The sequence below is a fragment of the Nycticebus coucang genome, chromosome 2 (genome assembly GCF_027406575.1).
Source record: "Nycticebus coucang isolate mNycCou1 chromosome 2, mNycCou1.pri, whole genome shotgun sequence".
Lineage (NCBI taxonomy): Eukaryota > Metazoa > Chordata > Mammalia > Primates > Lorisidae > Nycticebus > Nycticebus coucang.
In genome coordinates, this window is record NC_069781.1 from 63,904,632 (window position 1) to 63,925,804 (window position 21,173).

General features: G+C 37.9%; 1 protein-coding gene across 6 annotated transcripts in view; it reads left to right on the plus strand.

The window, feature by feature from the left end:
• Nucleotides 1-21,173, plus strand: part of FREM1 (FRAS1 related extracellular matrix 1) — a 183,025-nt gene that overhangs the window by 141,828 nt on the left and 20,024 nt on the right. For all 6 annotated transcript variants that reach the window (XM_053572312.1, XM_053572332.1, XM_053572323.1 and 3 more), the window contains 4 exons: nucleotides 1,752-1,953; nucleotides 2,669-2,813; nucleotides 13,509-13,638; nucleotides 16,393-16,465. In XM_053572312.1, the coding sequence (XP_053428287.1) occupies nucleotides 1,752-1,953; nucleotides 2,669-2,813; nucleotides 13,509-13,638; nucleotides 16,393-16,465 (550 nt within the window). The remainder of the gene's footprint in view (nucleotides 1-1,751; nucleotides 1,954-2,668; nucleotides 2,814-13,508; nucleotides 13,639-16,392; nucleotides 16,466-21,173) is intronic.

Consider the following 21,173-nt stretch of genomic DNA (forward strand, 5'->3'; position numbering starts at 1 on the left):
CAGGCATCATGGATCATGCCTGTAGTCACAGCGACTCGGGAGGCTGAGGCAAGAGGCTCACTGCAGCCCGAGAGTGTGAGCTGTGATGATGCCACAGCATTCTACTAAAAAACAACAACAGCAACAAAAAAAACCTGGATGATATTTTATGCACTATTATAAATATTTCCTGTTTCTACTCTTCATATACTGTGAACATTTCCTCATCTCATTAAATATGCTTTGCAAATATGATGTTAAAGGGCTGAGTAGAGCTCTGTCTCAGGTAGAAATGATTTATAATAACATTTTGGGAATTTTTAAACTGCTATTATAATGTTTTATTAAATATATCTAATGCATAGACACATTTTTCTGTAACATCTAATTGTTTCTATTAGATACCGTTTTTCTTCAAAATTTTTTTATTATTTTGCACCCCTACCAGCAAAATATAAAAACATCTACATATTTACCAACATGAGTTATGATTACTTTTTCTTTTAAAAAGGATTCTTGCCAATTTGAGAGGAAAAAGTAGTTGATTTTGACAAAATTCCATGTAGATATACACCAAGGAGAAGTTGTAATTTTTCCCCATTTCAAGAAAAATGAACAGATTTGTGCAAATGATCCCAGACGTTTGTCTGTCTATATGAAGATACCCACACCCACATATATATGTATAATTGTTTTTAATAAAAGTAACACTGCAGTCATCTTTTCTGAAACTTGCTAGATTTTTTTCTATCAACACAAAAGTGTGGACAATTTTTATTATTGATTCATCTTTTGATTCTTTTTAATAGCTGCTCAGTAGTTTATGTCAGAATATTAAAAAATACATATGGTCTTATCATTAACATGAATTCTTTACTTTGTTAGGGTGAACTAAGATTTACAGTAACATTCTGGAGTAAATGAAGTTAAGAATTAAGAGATTAGGAGTGAGCAGGCTAAAGGTAGTTTTCTTGTGCCTGTTTTCCAGTATCAGAGGTGAAGCTGTACTAATCCATCATAAGCTGTGCCATCCCCAGCCTACAGCAGGGCTCCCTACAGACCCCCATATTTGAGAGTAGTGGTGCTGAAACCTGGACTCCTGTTCTAACTTATGAGTAACTCCCACTCACCATTTTTACAAATCTAATACACCTATTTAGTTAGCTGGCTCCTATTCTCAAATAAATATGCAAATACTAAAATATTCACCTTTCATCTTTTAATTATTGAGGTATTTTTAGTTTTAGTTAACATTTTTGTCATTTGAAGAAAGACATACCCAAAATTAATTTTTGTGTATTTACAAAAAATCACCAAACACTGGGAAAATGTGGAAATCCTTCTGTGGAGCTAACATTAAGTTGGCCATACAATTCTTGGGTCGGTTTTAATGTATGTATTCAACAAACATTCCCTGGGCTTCTGTTATGGCTCAGACACTGTGCCATGTGCAAGGAATAGATTGGGGGGGGCGGGGAATCTGGAATCTGACGTCTGTCCTTACAGAGCTTGTATGCTAAAGGGATGTCAGATGATGGACAAATTGATAAAGTTGGCTCGAGGTTTACAATACAAAGTTGGCTTCTCTTCCAGGCACTGAGATATTTGCTAAGGATATTACAAACAGGGCAGTCTTTAGCTGAAATTACTTAATGAGGAGTAGAAGGAATCTGAAACTTGGGAGCATTTGTCTTTGTTGATCCATTAAAACCCTACATTGCCTGGGGGTGAGAAACCTTTGGATAACATTGTATGGAACATTGCTGATTCAGGTGGACCAGCTAGACAAAACAGCCCCCCAGATCACACTCCTGAATTCTCCTTCTCAAGTGGGACTCCTGAAAAATGGCTGTTATGGGATTTACATCACTTCCCGCGTGTTGAAGGCCTCAGATCCTGACACTGAGGATGATCAGATCATCTTTAAGATTTTACAAGGCCCACAGCACGGACATCTGGAGAACACAACAGCAGGTACTGGCTTCCTTAATCCTTATAATTGCTCATTTTAAAATACCCAGTGGCTGGCAGAGCTAGAGAGTAATTTAATTAAGTGTAGGCCCATTTGGTAAACACTCCCCAGGGCTTACTGATAGATGCAGTTTATAAATCAGTATTGGTGCTAAAGAGGGTTTGAAGCTGGGCTTTACTAAATTCATCTTGACTGGGAGAGCCAAATGCTGATGTACAGCTGTTTATTGTTTATATATTTTTTCTCAACAGCAGATTGTGATATATTCAGAGGAAAACAGTGTCAAATTTTATATTTGTGACTAATTTTTCTTCTATTATGAGTTCTAAGCTGTCAGTTCATTTGTTCAAATTCTCGGGGTTTTTCCTAATGGTCTCTCTGGGTTGTGTGCTATTTCTACTTTATGAACATGATGATCAGAATATATCTTGAAATGGGATGGCACAGAATTACAGGTATCTATTTAAAACTCTTCCTATTCCCCTTCTATTATATTTTCTTTAAGGCAAATATTTCTGAAGCAAAGCAAATATAGAGTATAGTTTATGTTCATTGCATTGGAGTTTTAAGACAGCTGCAGTAATGTTGATTTCTTTTTTTAAAAAAAGTACTTCAGCTGTTAATTAAAGCTGTTTAAAATAGCCATACCATTTCATCAGCCTTTATTTAATGTTTTGTTTGATTACCCTTGAGAGTCACTTGTTTCCTTTTTTGTAGGTGAATTTATCCGTGAGAAATTTAGCCAAAAGGACTTAAACAGTAAGACCATTCTTTATGTCATAAACCCAGCTTTGGAAATCAATTCAGATAGCGTGGAATTTCAAATCATGGACCCTGCCGGGAACTCTGCCACTCCTCAAATGTAAATTCTTTTGCTTATTTAGTAGTCCTCTATATAACATTCATAATGTATCTGAATATTGGGAAAGAGAAATGTTCCTTTTCAAACGGAACCCAAGAAGGTAAACTGATAGATCATTTCACATGCTCACAGAATTTACTTTGGAGAGAGAATTTTCTGTTCATTACTCCTTACTAATGGGAAAGCCAATATAGCTTTATAGACCGTAGAAACATTACAAAGTTAAGCTGAATAGTGCTGGGTCATTCATATTATGCATGTAAATGCAAACACTTTCACACACACAGAAGTTTCTGTCTCGATAATCCACAAGCCTCCAGGACTGAGCTTGCTGGCTCGTGTATAAATTGTGCAGCAAGAGGTCACTCTAGGACCATGTTAGTAACCACAGGCTTCTAAAATACCCAGGGTTGGGAAGAGTGAAGTGGTGATGAAGGGGTTGCCCAAACATCTTCTCTTTCCCTTATGAAAAAATTACAGTGACTTGAAAATGCCTTTATGAGTTAATTAACCTCGAGAATATGAGGACAGTGTAAAGAGGAAAATTAGACTTAGGAAGGTCTTAAGTGACACTGGGAAGGTGTGTGAAGAGTATGGCCCTCAGAATAGCAAGAGAAACAGACATTCAACATTAAGATCAACAGACTCTAGTAATTTCACTGACCTGGTCCCTATCTAGACTTTTCTTCAGTAACTTACCAGCTAACAGATGTTCCTAGAAAGGTCTATCAGAGTCCCCTTCTCCTAGCACTGTTTGCTTTTCTTTTCTTTTTCCTTTTTTTACTTGATACCTTTCCCAGTTGTCTCAAAAAAAAAAATTGTTCATTTATCCTAGTTTTAGTATTAACCACATCCTAGTCATACTAAGTATTATAAGTGGGAACAGCCTTATTATGATCCTTTGATGATGGAATATGAACAAAGGAAGAAAAGACAGCCCAGAAACCCTCCCAGCAGAATCCATTTTTGCTTTCTTTCAATCCCAAATCGTAGTTTCAAAAGGTGGCCAGCAGAGGTCACTGTAGTCATTGTTAGAAAAAGCTGACATCCTTTTCTTAAGAAAATGCACTCCAGGATCCCGCCTCCCTTGCACTGGTAAAGTGTAGTATTTGACCCAGATTTGTTGACCTCTGAGATTTTTATTGAGTAGCTACAATATGCCAGGCACACAGTACTAGGAACTGGAAAGTAGGCGAGAACAAAGAAGACGTGGCCTTTGACATTAAAATGTAATCCTGAGGTTACAAACTTAAACAAATGATCCTCTCCCATTAGACTGTTTTTGCCTAAGAGAAATAATTCCTTAGGACTACAGTCTTTTTAGAAAACATGTCAACTACTTGCAAGGTAATACAAATATTTTTCAATTATCAAGAGAATGTAATCAAATTCAAATCACTTCAATCACTTCAAATATGTTAATAAATTGACTTCACTTAATTTTTAAAAATGTTTTAAATAGGTCAACTAAAAAACATAAGAATATCGATTGTACTTGCTCTGTCCTCTTATCCTTCCTCTATGAACACAGTGTAGCTGACAGAGAATTGTTTTCCCTCAGTGATGGTACCAGATTGATATCACGTCACTCACATGCCCTTTTCATTTCTCATGTTACCATGCTTTTTGAAGATGGTCATGTTTTTTAAATAACCCTCAAATTCATCTGAGAATTACAGCAGAATTTACTCAACTTAATTAGAATCTTAATTGAGGCTATTTTAAATAGGATTCGAATTTGTTGGATATCAGTTTTCATGCACTGATGCTGGAGATGGTTCTAATTCAACTTGACACGACGGGGACCAATGCAATGAAATGTAGTAGTGTAAGTCTACCAAGGGGTGACACAAAAATAACTTTGATTTGATTCTGATGTATATCGGGCTATTTTCTTTAGAGTGGAAAAAGGAGGGAAAAATTACTCAGAATTTATCTTCTTGATTTTTAAATGATACAATTGTCCCCAACCTCAGATATAAGTATTTTTTGGAACTAAATGCACACTTTCCAATGAGAAACAATATTCTGAATAGTGGTTTGTTTTCCCAAGATAATCATCAAGAGCTTAATATGACAGAAATCACCATCATTTGCAATATCATTGTCTTTTTGCCTTATTTCATTGCTATTTATTTAATCATCACAACTACCTATGAGGTGGTACCTAGGTACCACCATAATCAAGAACTTACATATGAGAAAACTGAGGCACAGAGCTAGAAAGTCACTTTTCTAAGCTCGTGTAGCTCACCGTGTTTTTGCCTTATTTCATTGCTATTTATTTAATCATTACAACTACCTATGAAGTGGTACCTAGGTACCACCATAATCAAGAACTTACATATGAGAAAACTGAGGCACAGAGCTAGAAAGTCACTTTTCTAAGCTCGTGCAGCTCACCGTGGGGGAGCTGGGATTCAGGCCCAAGAAGTGTAGCTTCGGAGTCCACAGTTTTTCCTCACTGCACTGAAGAACTTGCCCATTCTTAGCAACTGTGCTAAACTGGCCTGGAGGGTATGGAGCAGCAGACTTACTTTCTTCCTTTCTCTCCAGAACATTCAAGGACCTTAAAGTTTAGTGTTTATTTAAAAAATATACATGACAGATATCAATGTTAGTAATACACTCCATATCTAGCACTCTTGGATTCATGGTATGGCTAATAAACCCCTGGACTTAGAGCTAACAGACAGGGTTTGAACTTTGAGTCTGCCATTCACACAGTGGTCATTCAAACCTTTAGTATCTCATCTGTAAAATGGGGACAATACTACAATTTGGTTAGAGAAGCAAATATGATAAAATCTTGTGTATTTCAAATATGATAAAATCTTGTGTATTTCAATTATGATAAAATATTGTGTATTTAAGGCCCTTAACAAATGCTAAGGATTTGTGGTGGTGATTACTGCTGTTGTTAATGCACGCAGGTACAACAATTGACTGCTTGAAGAGTATCCCAGAAATATGGAGGGTTAGAAAGCTCACCTCTCATTAGAAGTTGCTTCTGGGGGGCAGCGCCTGTGGCTCAAGGAGTAGGGCGCTGGTCCCATATGCCAGAGATGGCGGGTTCAAACCCAGCCCCAGCCAAAAACCACAAAAAAAAAAAAAGAAGTTGCTTCTGGGATGAGTCACAAAGTGAGCAATCAATGTGTTTATTAATCAATAAGCTAAACACTATGGAACTTTGTGTTCTCCTTTGTCCTAGGAAGGATTAAGAGACCAAATTCTTCATATTTGAAGGGGTGAAACCCTCTGTAATGAAGCTAATAGGACTGGTGGATGCAGTCTGGAAAGGGGGCCTCTTTTGGAGCGTAGGAAGGACCCACGTTCGGTGGGAAGTCTCAGAATCTCGAGAATCTCAGTTATTATTACTATTGGAGCATTCCTATAGGGTATCAGTCCCGAAGGTTCAGTTGATGTCCTATCTTAAAAAGAGTTAGAAAATGCTGATTTAGGTGAGATGAATCAAGTTATTGTCAGCTAACTGGGACGTGTGCTTGTTTAACTGCATCATATCCAGAATTGCCAAGATGCATGTGTGGATTGGGACTGACTGAGGGAGAGCATGCTGCACATCTCACCCTGGCTGGGCTGTAGACTTGCCCCCCCCCACCCACCCCCACACACACGTACATAGCTCAGGGAACATGTTTCATGGAATACATCTGGGAGACAACTTGTTGTAAACAGACATTATTTTCTAACACTGAAACCTGTGGAAATTTGCATGAAAATTTAGATTTGGCTAAGTGGCTCAATGTCAGGCACTGTGCTAGGTACTCAGATAAGGAAATGAGGCTCAAAGCTTAAGTAATTATCCCAGAATCACTGGGCGAGTGAAGCACTAGAAGTGAACCCTGACCTCCGGATCTAAGTGAGCGCTCATCTTATGGTGCATTTCCTGGCATGACTCATTCATGGGCTTATGTAGGTTCTCTAGAGTAAGTTGAACCTCCAAAATGATCTGCAGAAGCCCCAAACTAAGTTACACAGGACCTATAGCAGGCATCAGAATCACCTTTGCAGACCACAGAATGCAGTCATTTTCCTAATACATCTTCCATGAGGATCTCTTTCTTGAGCCCACTGACAAAAAGTGAACATCAAAAGAAAAACTGACCCAAGCTGAAGTTCTTCCTAAATCAGTGGCTGGTTCTCTAGCTCTGCATGAATCCAAGCCTTCTGATTCTTCCCCTGCATCTGCAACCTTCATTCTGCTATTCTATTATTGATTTTTGGTTTTAATTTTATTTTTATTTTTTTTTGACAGTGTTCAATAAGGATTTATTGTCTTTGTAAGCATAACAACTTATCTATAGAAGTCAGAGTTTTGGTATATATGAGGTATCAAAAGAGTAGGGACACAAGAAATAAAAAAGAAAAGGAATTTATATCATGAAAACTTTGCAATGTTTTACCAGCTTTTATGAAACACTTGCAGGGGAAGAGGTTGACACTAGCAACCTCAGATTGGCTAGCTAACACCTGCATGTTACCTGTAAGCCAGGAATTAAAGTATTTATCTACAGACCAGATCTTAGGAAAGCACAGAGGAAGGGAAGGAAAATGGCACTTATGAAGCACCCACTGTGTGCAGCTGCTTTATACATATTAACTAATTTTAATTTCAATCATTTGACATGAGTGTAATTCTCTTCATTTTAAAGATAATGAAAACAGAGGCCCAGAGAGACTAAGCAACTGACCATAATCACACACTAATAAGTGGTTTCAAGGTGCGTTTGATTCTAAAGCACTTGTTTTGGGTACTCACTATGCTGCCTCTTGGCTAAATACTGTTTCTCCATTATCAGGAGAAAAAGAGAAAATGAAAACACAGGTGTTCATAGCATTAGATAATGGAGTTTAATAGCATCATCTTTGAATTGATAAGTCTTAGATTGAATACTTGGAAAAATACTTTTTAACATTTCCATTTTCTTAAATTATTTGATACTTCATTATAAGTAAAGATCTAGTTATAAAAATAGTAATTTAATCAAAGTGTTAGCTCCTGTAAAACCTTTTACTGAGAAGCCCAAAATACTTAATGAGAATTCATGAAGGTTCATGTAACGCCTTTGAAGTATAGGCTCATCATTATTATACTTTGAAATGTATAATAATTACATTATTATAGGAAGTGAGGAAACTGAGGCAATAGAGAGGCTAAGTATCTTCTTCATAGACTCTTGTTAACCTGGATTCATGTCCCAAATTCCAGACTGGTGTTTTAATCCCTAATGTTTCTTTCCATTTATTGTTTCTTTATATAATTGAATAAAATATCAAAAAGTACATATGTTTGCTCTACTCTAGGGTCTCTTAACCTTGCTACTAAGGTGGCAATAGTTGACCATAAGGCCACCATAGTTGACCATGACACTACATTGACCAGCCCCTTAAACTGACCTAATTTTCATAGACCAGATATGCACCACATGTCAGTATCAGTATAGTAGACCTAGTTCCTTATGTTGATCACCTCTGCATGTTGACCAGTTTGTTATAGTCCCTTGGGTGGTCAACTTACAGAGGTTCTACTGTATTTATATTTTGGAACAGATAATTCTTTGTTGTAGGGGAGTGTCCTGGGCATTGCAGGGTGCTGATCAGCATCCCTGGCTGCTATCAGCTGAATGTCAGAACCACCCTCTTCCCAGCTGTGACAATCAGAATTGTGTTCAGACTCTACCATATGTTGAGAACTGCACACACGCCTTAGAAAATAGCACACATATGTGTTAAGAAATTATGATTTGTGGTAGAATGCTCTTTTATCAATGCCATCTTTCTCTCTATACTAATAAAGTCCAATAATAGAGAATGTAGAGCAAGTCTGGGCTGGAGAGAACATGTGAGAATCATCTAGCTTAGCAGTTTTCCAAAGTGTGTGAATGATAATGTTCATAATGCCAGGGAGAAAAACACTTTTGATGAGCACATAGCTTGTGAAACAGTGGGCTGAACAAGATTCATTCATTCAGTTAATATTTATTGAGCTCTTATTATGTTTATGACACTCTACAAGGGACTTTGGATATACCAGTGAACCAAAGACCCATGTTTCCTTGGAGCATACTCAGGCTCTAAGTAGATATAATACTGTGTTATGCAACATATATGCTTTGGAAAATGAAAACGTTGGTCAGGAGAAGGGGGTTATCTTAGGTACTGGGCTTTGGGAAAGAAGTTGCTTTTTTTTTGTGTGTGTGTGTGTGTATTTTTAGAGACAAGGTCTCACTGTGTCACCCAGGCTGGAGTGTAGTGGCACAATCAGATCTCACTGTAGCCTAGAGCTCCTGGGCTTAAGGGATTTTTTTCCCCTCAGCCTCCAGAGTAGCTAGGACTATAGGCGAATGCCAACATGCGTGGCTACAGCTTGCAATTTTAACTTGGGTATTTAAATTGTATTTCTTATCACTGACTGTTTAGAGTTGAGGAGTGGCAGAGGAATCCGAAGCCACACATCTTCTAGTCCAATTTTTAAAATTTTTTTTATTAATATTAAATCATAGCTGTGTACATCAATGCGATCATGGGGCACCATACACTGGTTTTATAAACAGTTTGACACATTTTTATCACACTGGTTAACATAGCCTTCCTGGCATTTTCTTAGTTATTATGTTAAGACAATTATATTCTACATTTAGTAAGTTTCACATGTACCCTTGTAAGATGCACCGCGGGTGTAGTCCCACCAATCATCCTCCCTCTGCCCATCCTCCCCCCTCCCTCCCCCCTCTCTCTCTAGTCCAATTTTTATTTGCTTCTTCATAGTATGTCTTCCATTCTCATTATTGGTCGTTGAGGACCAAAATTTAACTTCACATTGAACCAGATTTTTCTATTGTGATGAATATACTAAGACCACTTATGGAGGTGATTCTCAACTGGGGATGACTTTCCTCAGAAGAGACACTTGGCAATATCTGGACACAGTTTTTGTTGTCATCCCTGGCGGGAAGTGATGTGATAGAGGCTCATGAGTAGAGCTCAGGGATGCCGCTAAGTGTCCTGTGACATGCAGAACGGCTCCATAGCAAACAACTATCAGTACAAAATGTTAATAACACGTGGATTAAGAAACCTGACCTGGAGACTTGAGGAGTTCCCACATCCTGCTAAATGACTTACAGTGATTTGACATATGGATGTCACATAAAGAATGACTGACGGTAGAAGGATGAGCTTTCCTCAACAGTGAAAGGAGAGTGGAGGGACTATTAAGGGGAAGACTAGACATGAAATGGTCTTCACCTACATGACGCCTACAGGCCCAAAGCTTTCCAAATCTCTCTCATCTGGATATTGACATAACGCCAAGCACAGAGCTGTGTAACTTCTTGTAGAGAAAATTCCCAAGTGATCGACTACATCTGTAATTTTCTTCTGGGTATTTGTGTAGAGTTTAAGCCGATCACAGTCTCAGCATAGAAAGATCTTCTCAAACACAGTATTGTAAAAAGCGAAAAATCACATTAAGAACCTTTATTGCACATATCCTGTAGTCATGCAAGTGCTTTTTTATTTAGGTATTTAAATATATAGCCTGGCTTAGATTTCATAGCCTTTCAACAGATAGTATTTGTAGTGAATAGTTTTAAGAAAACAAAATAGAACATTGTGTAATGGCGACTTTGACCTGTAAGCATTACACAGCATTCAAACGGCATGTGGGGAGATACACACATGTCCCCAAACACAAAGGTCCTTTATTCTTTGAAGCTGAACAGCCCTCTGAAAGGTTCCCTTCTGGATCTAGATCAGCAAATTGCATTTAGCTTCAGGCCTCGAGGGCACCTGGATCTGCAGGGACTCTGAAGGATTTTTGCTTGTCCTGGTTGGCATGAGCAATGGAGGAATTCTCAGAAGAACTGGATATTGAAACCCATTTGAACCCATTGATAGCTGAAATCCATCCACATTTATCTGTTTCACTCTTTCCTGCTGCCCTACTTCCCTTCCCGTTTCATCTTGCTGTCTTCTCCCCTAATCCTTCTAACTGAATTTTTTTCCTTTCTCATTTATCTTGGCCCTTTTGAAATTCTTTGAAACATGTTATTTCTATTAGCATTTATGACATCTTTATTGCTTGTTATCTTGTAACTCTCTAAGCATGCAGTAGTCCCCTGTTAACTGAGGGTGACACATTTCAAGAGCCCAAATGGATGTCTGAAACTAGAGATTGTATTGAATCTCTGTATACTATATTTTCTCCTATCCCATGAGTACATATCTAGGATGAAGTTTAATGTATAAATTAGGCACAACAAGAACATAATAAAATAGAACGATTGTAACAATATACCAGCATCACTCTCTTGCACTTTGAGACAATGATTAAGTAAAATGAAGGTGACTTCAACACAAGCACTGTGATACTGTGGCAGTCAGTCTGATAACAGAGCCGCCCACTAAGTGACGAAGGAATGTGGATATGCTGGGCAAAGGGATGACTACACCCTGGTGGGACAGGAGGATTTGAAATTTCCCCACATGACTCAGATTAGCATGTAGTTTACAATGTATGACTTGTTTGTTTTGGGAACTTTCCATTTAGTATTTTCAGACCACAGGTGACCACAGGTAATTAGAACTGTGGGTAATGAAACTGTGGAAAGGTAAATCGTGGATAGAAGAGGTCTACCATAGTCATGCATTTTTGTATTTTCTGATCTGTTTCATGCCAGATTTGAATTCACTTGCATCAGAGACTATGATGGTCCTAATATTTTAAAATATAAAGATGCTGTTTTCATGTCAAGGATTTTAAGCTTACCATGTCAGTAACAATGTTTCATATCTATAGATTCCATAAACATGTATGTTTATGTAGATTCATGAATACCTGTGGTAATTCCAGGCTCCCATTCTGTCCCTCCCCCAGCCCACGATCCCCAGCTATGAACCAGCACTGTTGAGTTTATTTTGCTATTGAACTGAATTTAACTTTATGTTTTTGCATCCATCATGTGATTTTGACACATGATTAATGAGTACGAGAGCAAAAAGTACTTATTTGAAATAAACTTACTCTCTAATATGAACACCCCCAGGAAACCCTAGAGCAGCAGTTCCCAACCTGTGGGTCGTGACCCCTTTGGGGGTCGAATGACCCTTTCACAGGGGTCGCCTAAATACATCCTGCATATCAGATATTTACATTATGATTCATAACAATAGCAAAATTACAGTTATAAAGTAGCAATGAAAATAATTTTGGTTGGGGGTCACCACAACATGAGGAAGTGTGTTAAAAGGTCACAGCATCAGGAAGGTTGAGATCCACTGCTCTAGAGAGTCTATCAAATTTTTGAATTTATGTTCTATACAGTGGCTCCTGGAATTTCCAGGTTTGAGAAGGAAAGAAGGGAGGGAAGGAAAGAGAGAGAGAAGAAGGAAAGAAAGAAAATTATAAAAAATGTGTGTGTATATATGTGTGTGTGTGTGTATATATATATAAATAAAACTTGAGAGGGTGGAGTCTGAATCTGATTGGAAGTTTGGGAAGTGCGGTAAAGCAGCCACTGAGGGTTTATAAATCCAGGGTAAAAGGGAAATGAATAAAACAAAAGGAATTGAGTTGTGTTCAACCATCATAGTGAAGGTTGCTTGTATCTTTTATATTGCTATATTGTAAGGTTGGAGGTGGTAAAAAAAAAAAAAAGGTAAGAATGTATTTGGAGAGGAATGTTTAGATGAATCATTTCAAGTGTCACCTCAAAGCCTCAAAAAGGGAAATATTTCAGGGTGAAAATGACATTGTATTGCCCTGCTTGAGCTCACACAAGAATAATGAAAAAGTTCAATTGGGAAGAGGAAAGCCAGAGGAAGAATAGATTCCCTGTGAGGCTTGAATTTCATCTCTGCTACTTACTAGCTTTGTCACTGTTTTTTGCCTTTGAGCTAATTATTTAATCTGAGGTTAGTTTTCTTTTCTTTTTTTGAAAAATATAATGTCCCTCACTAGATGAGGATTAAGGAAGACAATTTCCTTTAAATGTTGAACTCGCTAAATACGTTATGGAGAAAAATACCACCTTCTGTTTATCAGGCTTAATCAGTTGAATAGTTGCATCTAAGCTATACAGTACAGCTCTTTTATATGCAGAGAAAGAACAGAGAGTTAAAAAACACATGTACATTTTAATTCCCAGGCATATTCTCAAGGATGACGAGTTAACTGAACCCAAATACAGAGAACTTGGTCTGTGTTTTTGGAACAGTTCTTATTGCACTAACAAGGAAGGGCAAAAGTCAACTTAGGAAACTTCTTATCATTGTCTTTTCCAAAAATGAATGTCTCCTTGAACTTAACAGCTGCTGGTTCCTTTCCCTTCAGAACACTCAAGTTTGAGTCCCCTGTTTGTTGTTACTGTCTCTGGGAACTTCAGCAGGCTGTTAACCTTTGGCTCTTTATTTGTGAAGTGGAATTCTAATGCTTGCTGTGTCTGCCTCACAGTCTTGTTGTAAGGATCAAGTGAAATAATGTTGGTGTAAGTTTTGTGTGAACTAAAATGTACCAAACAAGGGTAAGGCATTTCTGTCATCGGTGTTGGCTGATCAACCACCTTTGCCACCATGATGTGAACCAGTGGCTCAGTCTCCCACCCAGCAGAAAATTTGTGCCGGGATTTACTATGCATTTCTTATGATTTCCCTTTTCTTTTTTTTCATGCACAGTTTGGAATTCAAGTGGTCTCATATTGAATGGTCACAGACTGAATATGAGATCTGTGAGAATGTAGGCACGTTGCCCTTGGAAATTACCAGAAAGGGATATTCAACGGACTCAGCCTTTGTGGGTATAAAGGTAACAAATCTAAAATGCAAACTACCAAGCTAAAACTTATGTTGCTGGTTAAGTACCTTTGATTTTTTTTTTTTTTTTTAGAAAATCCAGACTGTAGACATTTCGTATTCTTCTGAAGATTCTAAATATAAAATCTCCTTGTCCTTCCATCCATCATCTAGGTTCATTAACCCTGAAATATGTTTTTTTTTTTGCTGTTTTTGGCCGGGGCTGTGTTTGAACCCACCACCCCTGGTATATGGGGCCAGTGCCCTACTCCTTGAGCCACAGATGCCACCCTGAAATATGATTCTTTAACAGCACATTTTCAGTTTTGAAATCAGATCATTTGTCTCTATAAACTCATTAAGTTTTGAAGTTTCATTTCACAGGGAGAAATATGTAACTTAGTGAAATTGGGCTCAATTCTACTTTGGAAAGAGAAGTTGGATGTGAGACCTTCGTAGGGTACCCAGAGCAAGTTTTACTATCTAAATGGCTTCTTCTTAGTATCCACCCTATCACTCTCCATGGTCTCAGTGGATGAGGCAAATCAAGAGACTTAAGCCTATTTTGAGAGTTGTCTAAGCCATGCAAAATTAGGAGAGCATGTATTAATATAAGCACCTTGAAATATAAAGGATTTTCAGGTAATCCTTTTTGAATTAGTCAAGTCACTTCTTTCCATTGACATTAACCATGAAGCAAAACCTATGGCTTCTGGCATTGAAGAAATTTGTTAGGAGTCCTTATATACATAGTAATAGCACTTCAAAAAAAAAATGAAAGTATGAAAAGCTTGTGTATATTTATGATGGGGAATGAGTTTTAAAGACTCCCCTCCTCAGTCTGATGGAGAAGTCATTAATATTAGCTTCTGAGAAGAATGGCATCTCTGTTAAGTCTCAATTTTAATGATGAATTCCAATCACCCTCAGTACCCTGTGCCCCTAAATTCAATCATACTCAGACTCAGTATTTATGTTTCCAGTAGACACAGACTCTTTTTCCCTGAGCTGTCGGTGCTTTATTGTTATTAAATAGCAGAAACTTGGTATGTGCTATAATTTTCTAGAGGATTGCTTATGGAATAAGAAAGAATCTGCCAAGATGGTTTTCTAATAATCCTCTAGTCTTCCATAGAAAACACCATCTGCTTTAGTCTGGAGTTTCAGGCCACCCACCTTACCAGGTAGAAAGAACACACATGGTGTTTCATGGAACCTTATGTCTATCAAGCTGAATTCATCCTGTGAATCTTCCAGCTGAGTATGCAGTTCAAATACAGTCCCAGAATCTTTCAGGACAGCTCTACCCTCAGCACAACCTGCCATCTTACGTAAGAGCTTCTTGGCTACTTGACTAGGAGCAGGGAAAGAGAAGGTATTGTTACCCAGTGTGCTTTGTCCTGGGTAGAATCACGTACTTTCATCTGACTAATTTTTCCAACCATCTTGCCTCAGACCATTGCTTTTTCTACATAGGATTCTGTAAACTCAGTGGTGGTAAATACTAGGTAATTGTACGTACAAGAACCATGCAGGGAAATGTAACTCCCAGCATATGGTGGATGCAGGTATACAATGCGCTGCCTTTTCACAATGAAAAGTGGTTCAGGAGGGGCCTTGGCATTGTAGACAAAGAGCAAATGGAGGCCTGTGAGGGAGTATCCTTCTTCAACAAAATGTTTCCACTGCAGACCAATTAGTGCATGTTAGAGCCTCTGATTTGAAATGGACATATTGTCAGAGGCCATAGTATAGGAATTTTAAAATTTTTCATAAAGTACTTTATTTGTTTGTAAGAAGGAACATATAAAAAATATGCAGAAGAGGGTAGTGCCTGTGGCTCCAGGAGTAGGCCACTGGCCCAATACACCAGGAGTGGTGGGTTCAAACCCGGCCCTGGGCAAAAACTGCAAAAAAAAAAAAGATATGCAGAAGTAACAACTTCCTGTTAGCTTTGAACAGGGTTCTCCTTCTATCACTTATTTTTCAAATGGCCAAGATGTTTCTTAACACATATTTAGGCTTCCACTGGGGAGAATTTGAGTCCCTGACTTCAGAGTCTTCAGATCACCTCTTCAGTTTTAGGTCTGGAGCCAGGACAGTCAATAGTCCTCTCAGACCGGGTGACTTTTTTTCACAGCTCACTTGTTGAGAGCCTTGAAAGCCCTGGCTCCTGGGTGTGGATCTCCTTTGTGTGGCTGTTCACCAGGTCTTTCAATCCCACAAAGCTCTCCTTCAGATCTGCAAAGAGTGGTGGTTTCATCCAGACAGGAAAATGGAACAGACTTGAGTTAATCTGGTCTAAAGGCTTTCAGTGCCCTGGAGCTTCCAGGAAACCTCAAAGCTGTCTGACAGCTCATCACAGGGGTTGTCAGGAGAGCCTGCTTTTTCTTTCCCTCTTCAACTTTCTCTCTTCCTTTTTGTAAAGGTACTTTTCAAAAACCAAATTGGGCTGGAAGAAGGAAATAAAATTGTGCTCATAATAAAAAGAAAAATATTGTTTAAAATTTATGCTATTTTCTTCAATAATAGGATCCTTTACATATATAAAGGAAAAGAAAAAAAAGCTTTCCTTTCTATTGATATTAGTCTAGCAAAAAAGTTAACTTTAAGGAAAACCCAAAATGGTTTAATATAATAAAAAATCTATTTGATATTAAAACCAGATTTAAGAGAGTGAGTTTAGTCTAGCATGGGAGAGAATAGATGTTTCTCTATTATGGAATATTTATTTTTATTAAAAAAGACATTTTTTTTCTCTCTTAAGGTCAACCAGGTGTCAGCTACAGTTGGAAAAGATTTCACTGTGACTCCATCTAAACTGATTCAGTTTGACCCAGGTACGTTTCGTGCCTACACTTTGTTTTATGTTTTTGTAAGCAAATCTAGATATTGCAGAGAAGGCAGAATACCATGTAACTTCAGCCAAGTAGACACTCCTCAGGGAACCATATCATCTCCAGAAGAGATGAATTTGAGTTTGACATTTTGCTTTCATGTATTTTTAGTAACAAGTGAATATTTATTTCATATGAGAAGAAAGACTATAACAAATGTAAAATATCACATATCAAAGCAAACATCTAAAAATACAGAAAAGAATAAAGTTATTTAAAAATTATTTAAAAGTCTGACACAAAGTTATAATAATTTAATTGACTCATATTTTTAATGGAAAATTTCAGAATGCTATGTTTACATGGGTTTTTAAAGGGCATTTCTAAATGATCCATGTTGGAATAGGTTGATATGAGGAGATTCCAGGGAAGATATTATTCTTTTCAATAGCACTTTTTTTTTTTTTTTGCTTTAAATCAGTTGAAACATTTTTCTGGGTGAAAAGGGGAATACAACAGTCTAGCATTTACTCTCAAGGATGTGCTATTGTCTGGGAAACAAAGACATGAAAATACCATTATGTTGAGACTGAAAGGATAAGCCATTCCGGCTAAGGAAAATCTTGGAAGACTTCCCAGGGGAGGCAGTATTCTAATAGGCAGAAGAAGGAATCTCTAAGCACCAACACACCTTTGGGGATCTGTGCCTGGAGCTGAAACTGAAGTCCCACTGTCTTTCCCTGGCTTCTGCAAAGCAGGCAGATAACACTTCCTTACCTCACTGCCTACTTCTCTCTCTTTTCCTGTGGTTTGGGATATACCCGAATCATTCATTGGGGGATGGGAGGGACAATACAAAAGGCTTAGTGAAGCAGACAGGGATTGTGATTTTGTGCTTTCCTCCAAAGGAGAGGTACTGTGTTCTAAGAGGACTCCGCCAGGTCTAAACTCACTGGCCACTAACTCATAAAGTTTTGGGCAAAGGCAAAAGAAAATGGTCTAAAGACCATCACCATGCTAAAACTGAGAATCTTAATATCCAACATAGAAACTAGGTAGCTTAAAAAATAGACAATTAGTGTCTCACAGTTCTGGAGGCTAGAAGTTCAAGGTCAAAGTGTCAGCAGGTTTGATTCCTTCTGAAGCTATGAGGGAAGATTTATTCTCTGCTGCTCTTTCATGCTTCTCCAGCATTCCCTGGCTTCTGCTGCACCACTCCAATCTCTGCTTTCTTCTTCACATGGTGGTCTCTTTCTGTGCATGTCTGTGTACACATTTCCTATTTTTATAGAGTCCCAATCATAATGGATTAGGGGCCCACCCTATTGCAGAATGACCTCACATTAATTACACCTGCAATTGTCCTATTTCCAAATAAAGTCTCATACAGAAGTACTGGGAGTTAAAACTTCAGCATATAAATTTTTAAAGGACACAATTCAGCCTATAAATAGTGAGCCTTAAATTTGACGTGCAACAACCCAAATATTGTTATTGGTCTCCTTCCTGTGACATGACTTTCTAACTTAGATAAGTTCGTTCCTCCTCCTTATGGTATATAACTTTCTAACTTAGGTGGGTTTGCTTCTCAGGCTGACCACCCTCAGTGGGAAGAGTTATTCCTACTATGTGTTTGATGTTTACCCTCACACTGCAACAGGCCCTGGTGTTCTGGTCATTCCTCCTATAAAAGCATTTGATAAGCTTGCACTATCTATGCCTTTTGTACTTCATTTTCCATTTTTTGAGAGTCTGGAGTAGTGGTTCTCAACCTTCCTACTGCCCTTTAATACAATTCCTATGGGTCGCGACCCACAGGTTGAGAACCACTAGGGTAGAGTCTTTGCCATATGTCATCTTTATTATTGAGGTCCGTTTATTATAAGGTTAGGAATGATCCAGTAGGTTTTGAGCAGTCCATCAGGTGCTCCTAGAATGAAGCACCTTAGGGGAGGCTTTAAAATCTATATCTTGGAGATTCTACTGGATAAGATAAATGCTCATTTGTCTAGAAGAGTTTACATGCTGTTTTGAGTAGAGGGATACTAATGACTTCCAAAGGATCTAGATAGTCTTATGATTTTATATATTTTAAGAAATAATATAAGCATATCCTATATTATTTTTTTAAAAAAACATTAAACCATTCATTGTAAACAAAGGACCAATTGTGTTCTTCAAAATGGTTTACCTTAACCGTTTATTGTGTGAAACAGTTTTATAAATTGAAGTCTTGTTTTAGAGAATTATAAATTATAAAGGTTCCCAGGTCCACAGGTCAAGAAAATGTTTATTTACTTTCACATTGTTAATCCTTACTTTTTTTTTTTTTTTTTTTTTGAGATCTGTAGCCCTGAGTAGAGTGCTGTATCGTCATAGCTCACAGCAACTTCAACCTCTGGGGCTCAAGTAATCCTCTTGCCTTAGCCTTCCGAGTAGCTGGGATTACAGGTGTCCACCACAATTCCTGGCTAGCTTTTCTTTTTTCTATTTTTAGTAGAGATGGGGTCTCGCTATTGCTCAGGCTGGTCTCGAACTCCTGAGCTCAAGCAATTCACCTGCTTCAGAGGGCTAGGATTATAGTCCAGAGGGCTGGGACTACAGTCTTGAGCCATTGTGTTTAGCCAATTCTTACTTCTTTTGGGTCTGGTGTCCACACCTTTTGCCCAGAGCAATCTATTTATTTCTTTACAAATAGCAGCTTCCATGATTGGGTGGAGAAACAGTGAACAAAGACAGTGGGATGTTGTAAGGTTTGAGAATTCTTAGGAGGGAGCTGGAAAGAAAGCTTACCTTGCAGGTATTATAGAAAAACCACAACCCAGACAAAGAAACAAACAAACAACAGAACCCTCAGAAAAACAGTGAATATTTTGCATTCAGGTACTTGTGACTAATCTTGAGCCAATATATGTTCTTAAGAAAATGATTGTTTTCCTATAAAATATGTGTTCTTGAATGTTTTGCTATATTCTTAATTAAAATAACATCACTCTTAAGATTCAAAATGTTTTCCAAGGAAACAAATCTTTAATGTAATATTTACTCTGAAATATTGAGAAAATATCTTTCTTTTTTTTTATTTATCATTAAATCATAGCTGTGTACATTAATGTAATCATGGGGCACCATACACTGGTTTTATATACCATTTGACATATTTTCATCACACTGGTTAACATAGCCTTCCTGGCATTTTCTTAGTTATTGTGCCAAGACATTTATATTCTACATTTAGTAAGTTGCACATGTACCCTTGTAAGATGCACCGCAGGTTTAATCCCACCAATCACCCTCCTTCTGCCCTTCCTACCCCCGCCCCTCCCCTCCTTCTCCCCCTTCCCCATATTCTTAGGTTATAACTGGATTATAGTTTTCATATGAAAGCCATAAATTAGTTTCATAGTAGGGCTGAGTACATTGGATACTTTTTCTTCCATTCTTGAGATACTTTACTAAGAAGAATATGTTCCAGCTCCATCCATGTAAACATGAAAGAGGTAAAGTCTCCATCTTTCTTTAAGGCTGCATAGTATTCCATGGTGTACATATACCACAATTTATTAATCCATTCGTGGATTGATGGGCACTTGGGCTTTTTCTATGACTTAGCAATCATGAATTGGGCTGCAATAAACATTCTGGTACAAATATCTTTGTTATAATATGATTTTTGGTCTTCTGGGTATATACCTAGTAGAGGAATTGTAGGATCATATGGCAGGTCTATTTTTAGATCTCTTAAGTGTTCTCCAAACATCTTTCCAAAAGGAATGTATTAATTTGCATTTCCACCAGCAGTGTAGAAGTGTTCCCTTTTCTCCACATCCACGCCAACATCTCTGGTCTTGGGATTTTGTGATATGGCTAATCTTACTGGAGTTAGATGATATCTCAAAGTAGTTTAGATTTGCATTTCTCTGATGATTAAGGATGATGAGCATTTTTTCATATGTCTGTAGGCCATGTGCCTATCTTCTTCAGAGAAGTTTCTCTTCAAGTCCCTTGCCCAGTCAGTGATGGGATCACTTGTTCTATTTTTGCTAACACGTTTGAGTTCTCTGTGGATTCTGGTTATTAAACCTTTGTCGGAGACATAACCTGCAAATATCTTCTCCCATTCTGAGGGCTGTTCGCTTGCTTTACTTACTGTGTTCTTGGCTGTGCAGAAGCTTTTTAGTTTGATCGGGTCCCAGTAGTGTATTTTTGAAACTGCTTCAATTGCCCAGGGGGTCCTCCTCATAAAATATTCACCCAGGCCAATTTCTTCAAGAGTTTTCCCTGCACTTTCTTCTAGTATTTTTATAGTTTCATGTCTTAAATTTAAATCTTTAATCCACTGAGAGTCTATCTTAGTTAATCGTGAAAGGTGTGGGTCCAGTTTCAGTCTTCTACAGGTTGCCAGCCAGTTCACCCAGCACCATTTGTTAAATAGGGAATCTCTTTCAGTAGAGAAATCTGCTTTGCTGGAAAATCCCCAGGAACTCACCTACTTTGTAAAGGGGATACATCTGCATAAAATGACACCTTCTCTCTTTTCTTCAGCACCTTTTGTTTTGTGGGAACAAGGGGCCAGGTCAAGCCCTCTGAAAATGTTTGTGTATTTCACAGACTTAACAAATTGAAATTGGAAAAGGAAGGGAAAATATGATAAAGTTCTTACTTCCAATCTCATTAACCTAAAAAAGTTGGTCCTCCATCCACACCTGGT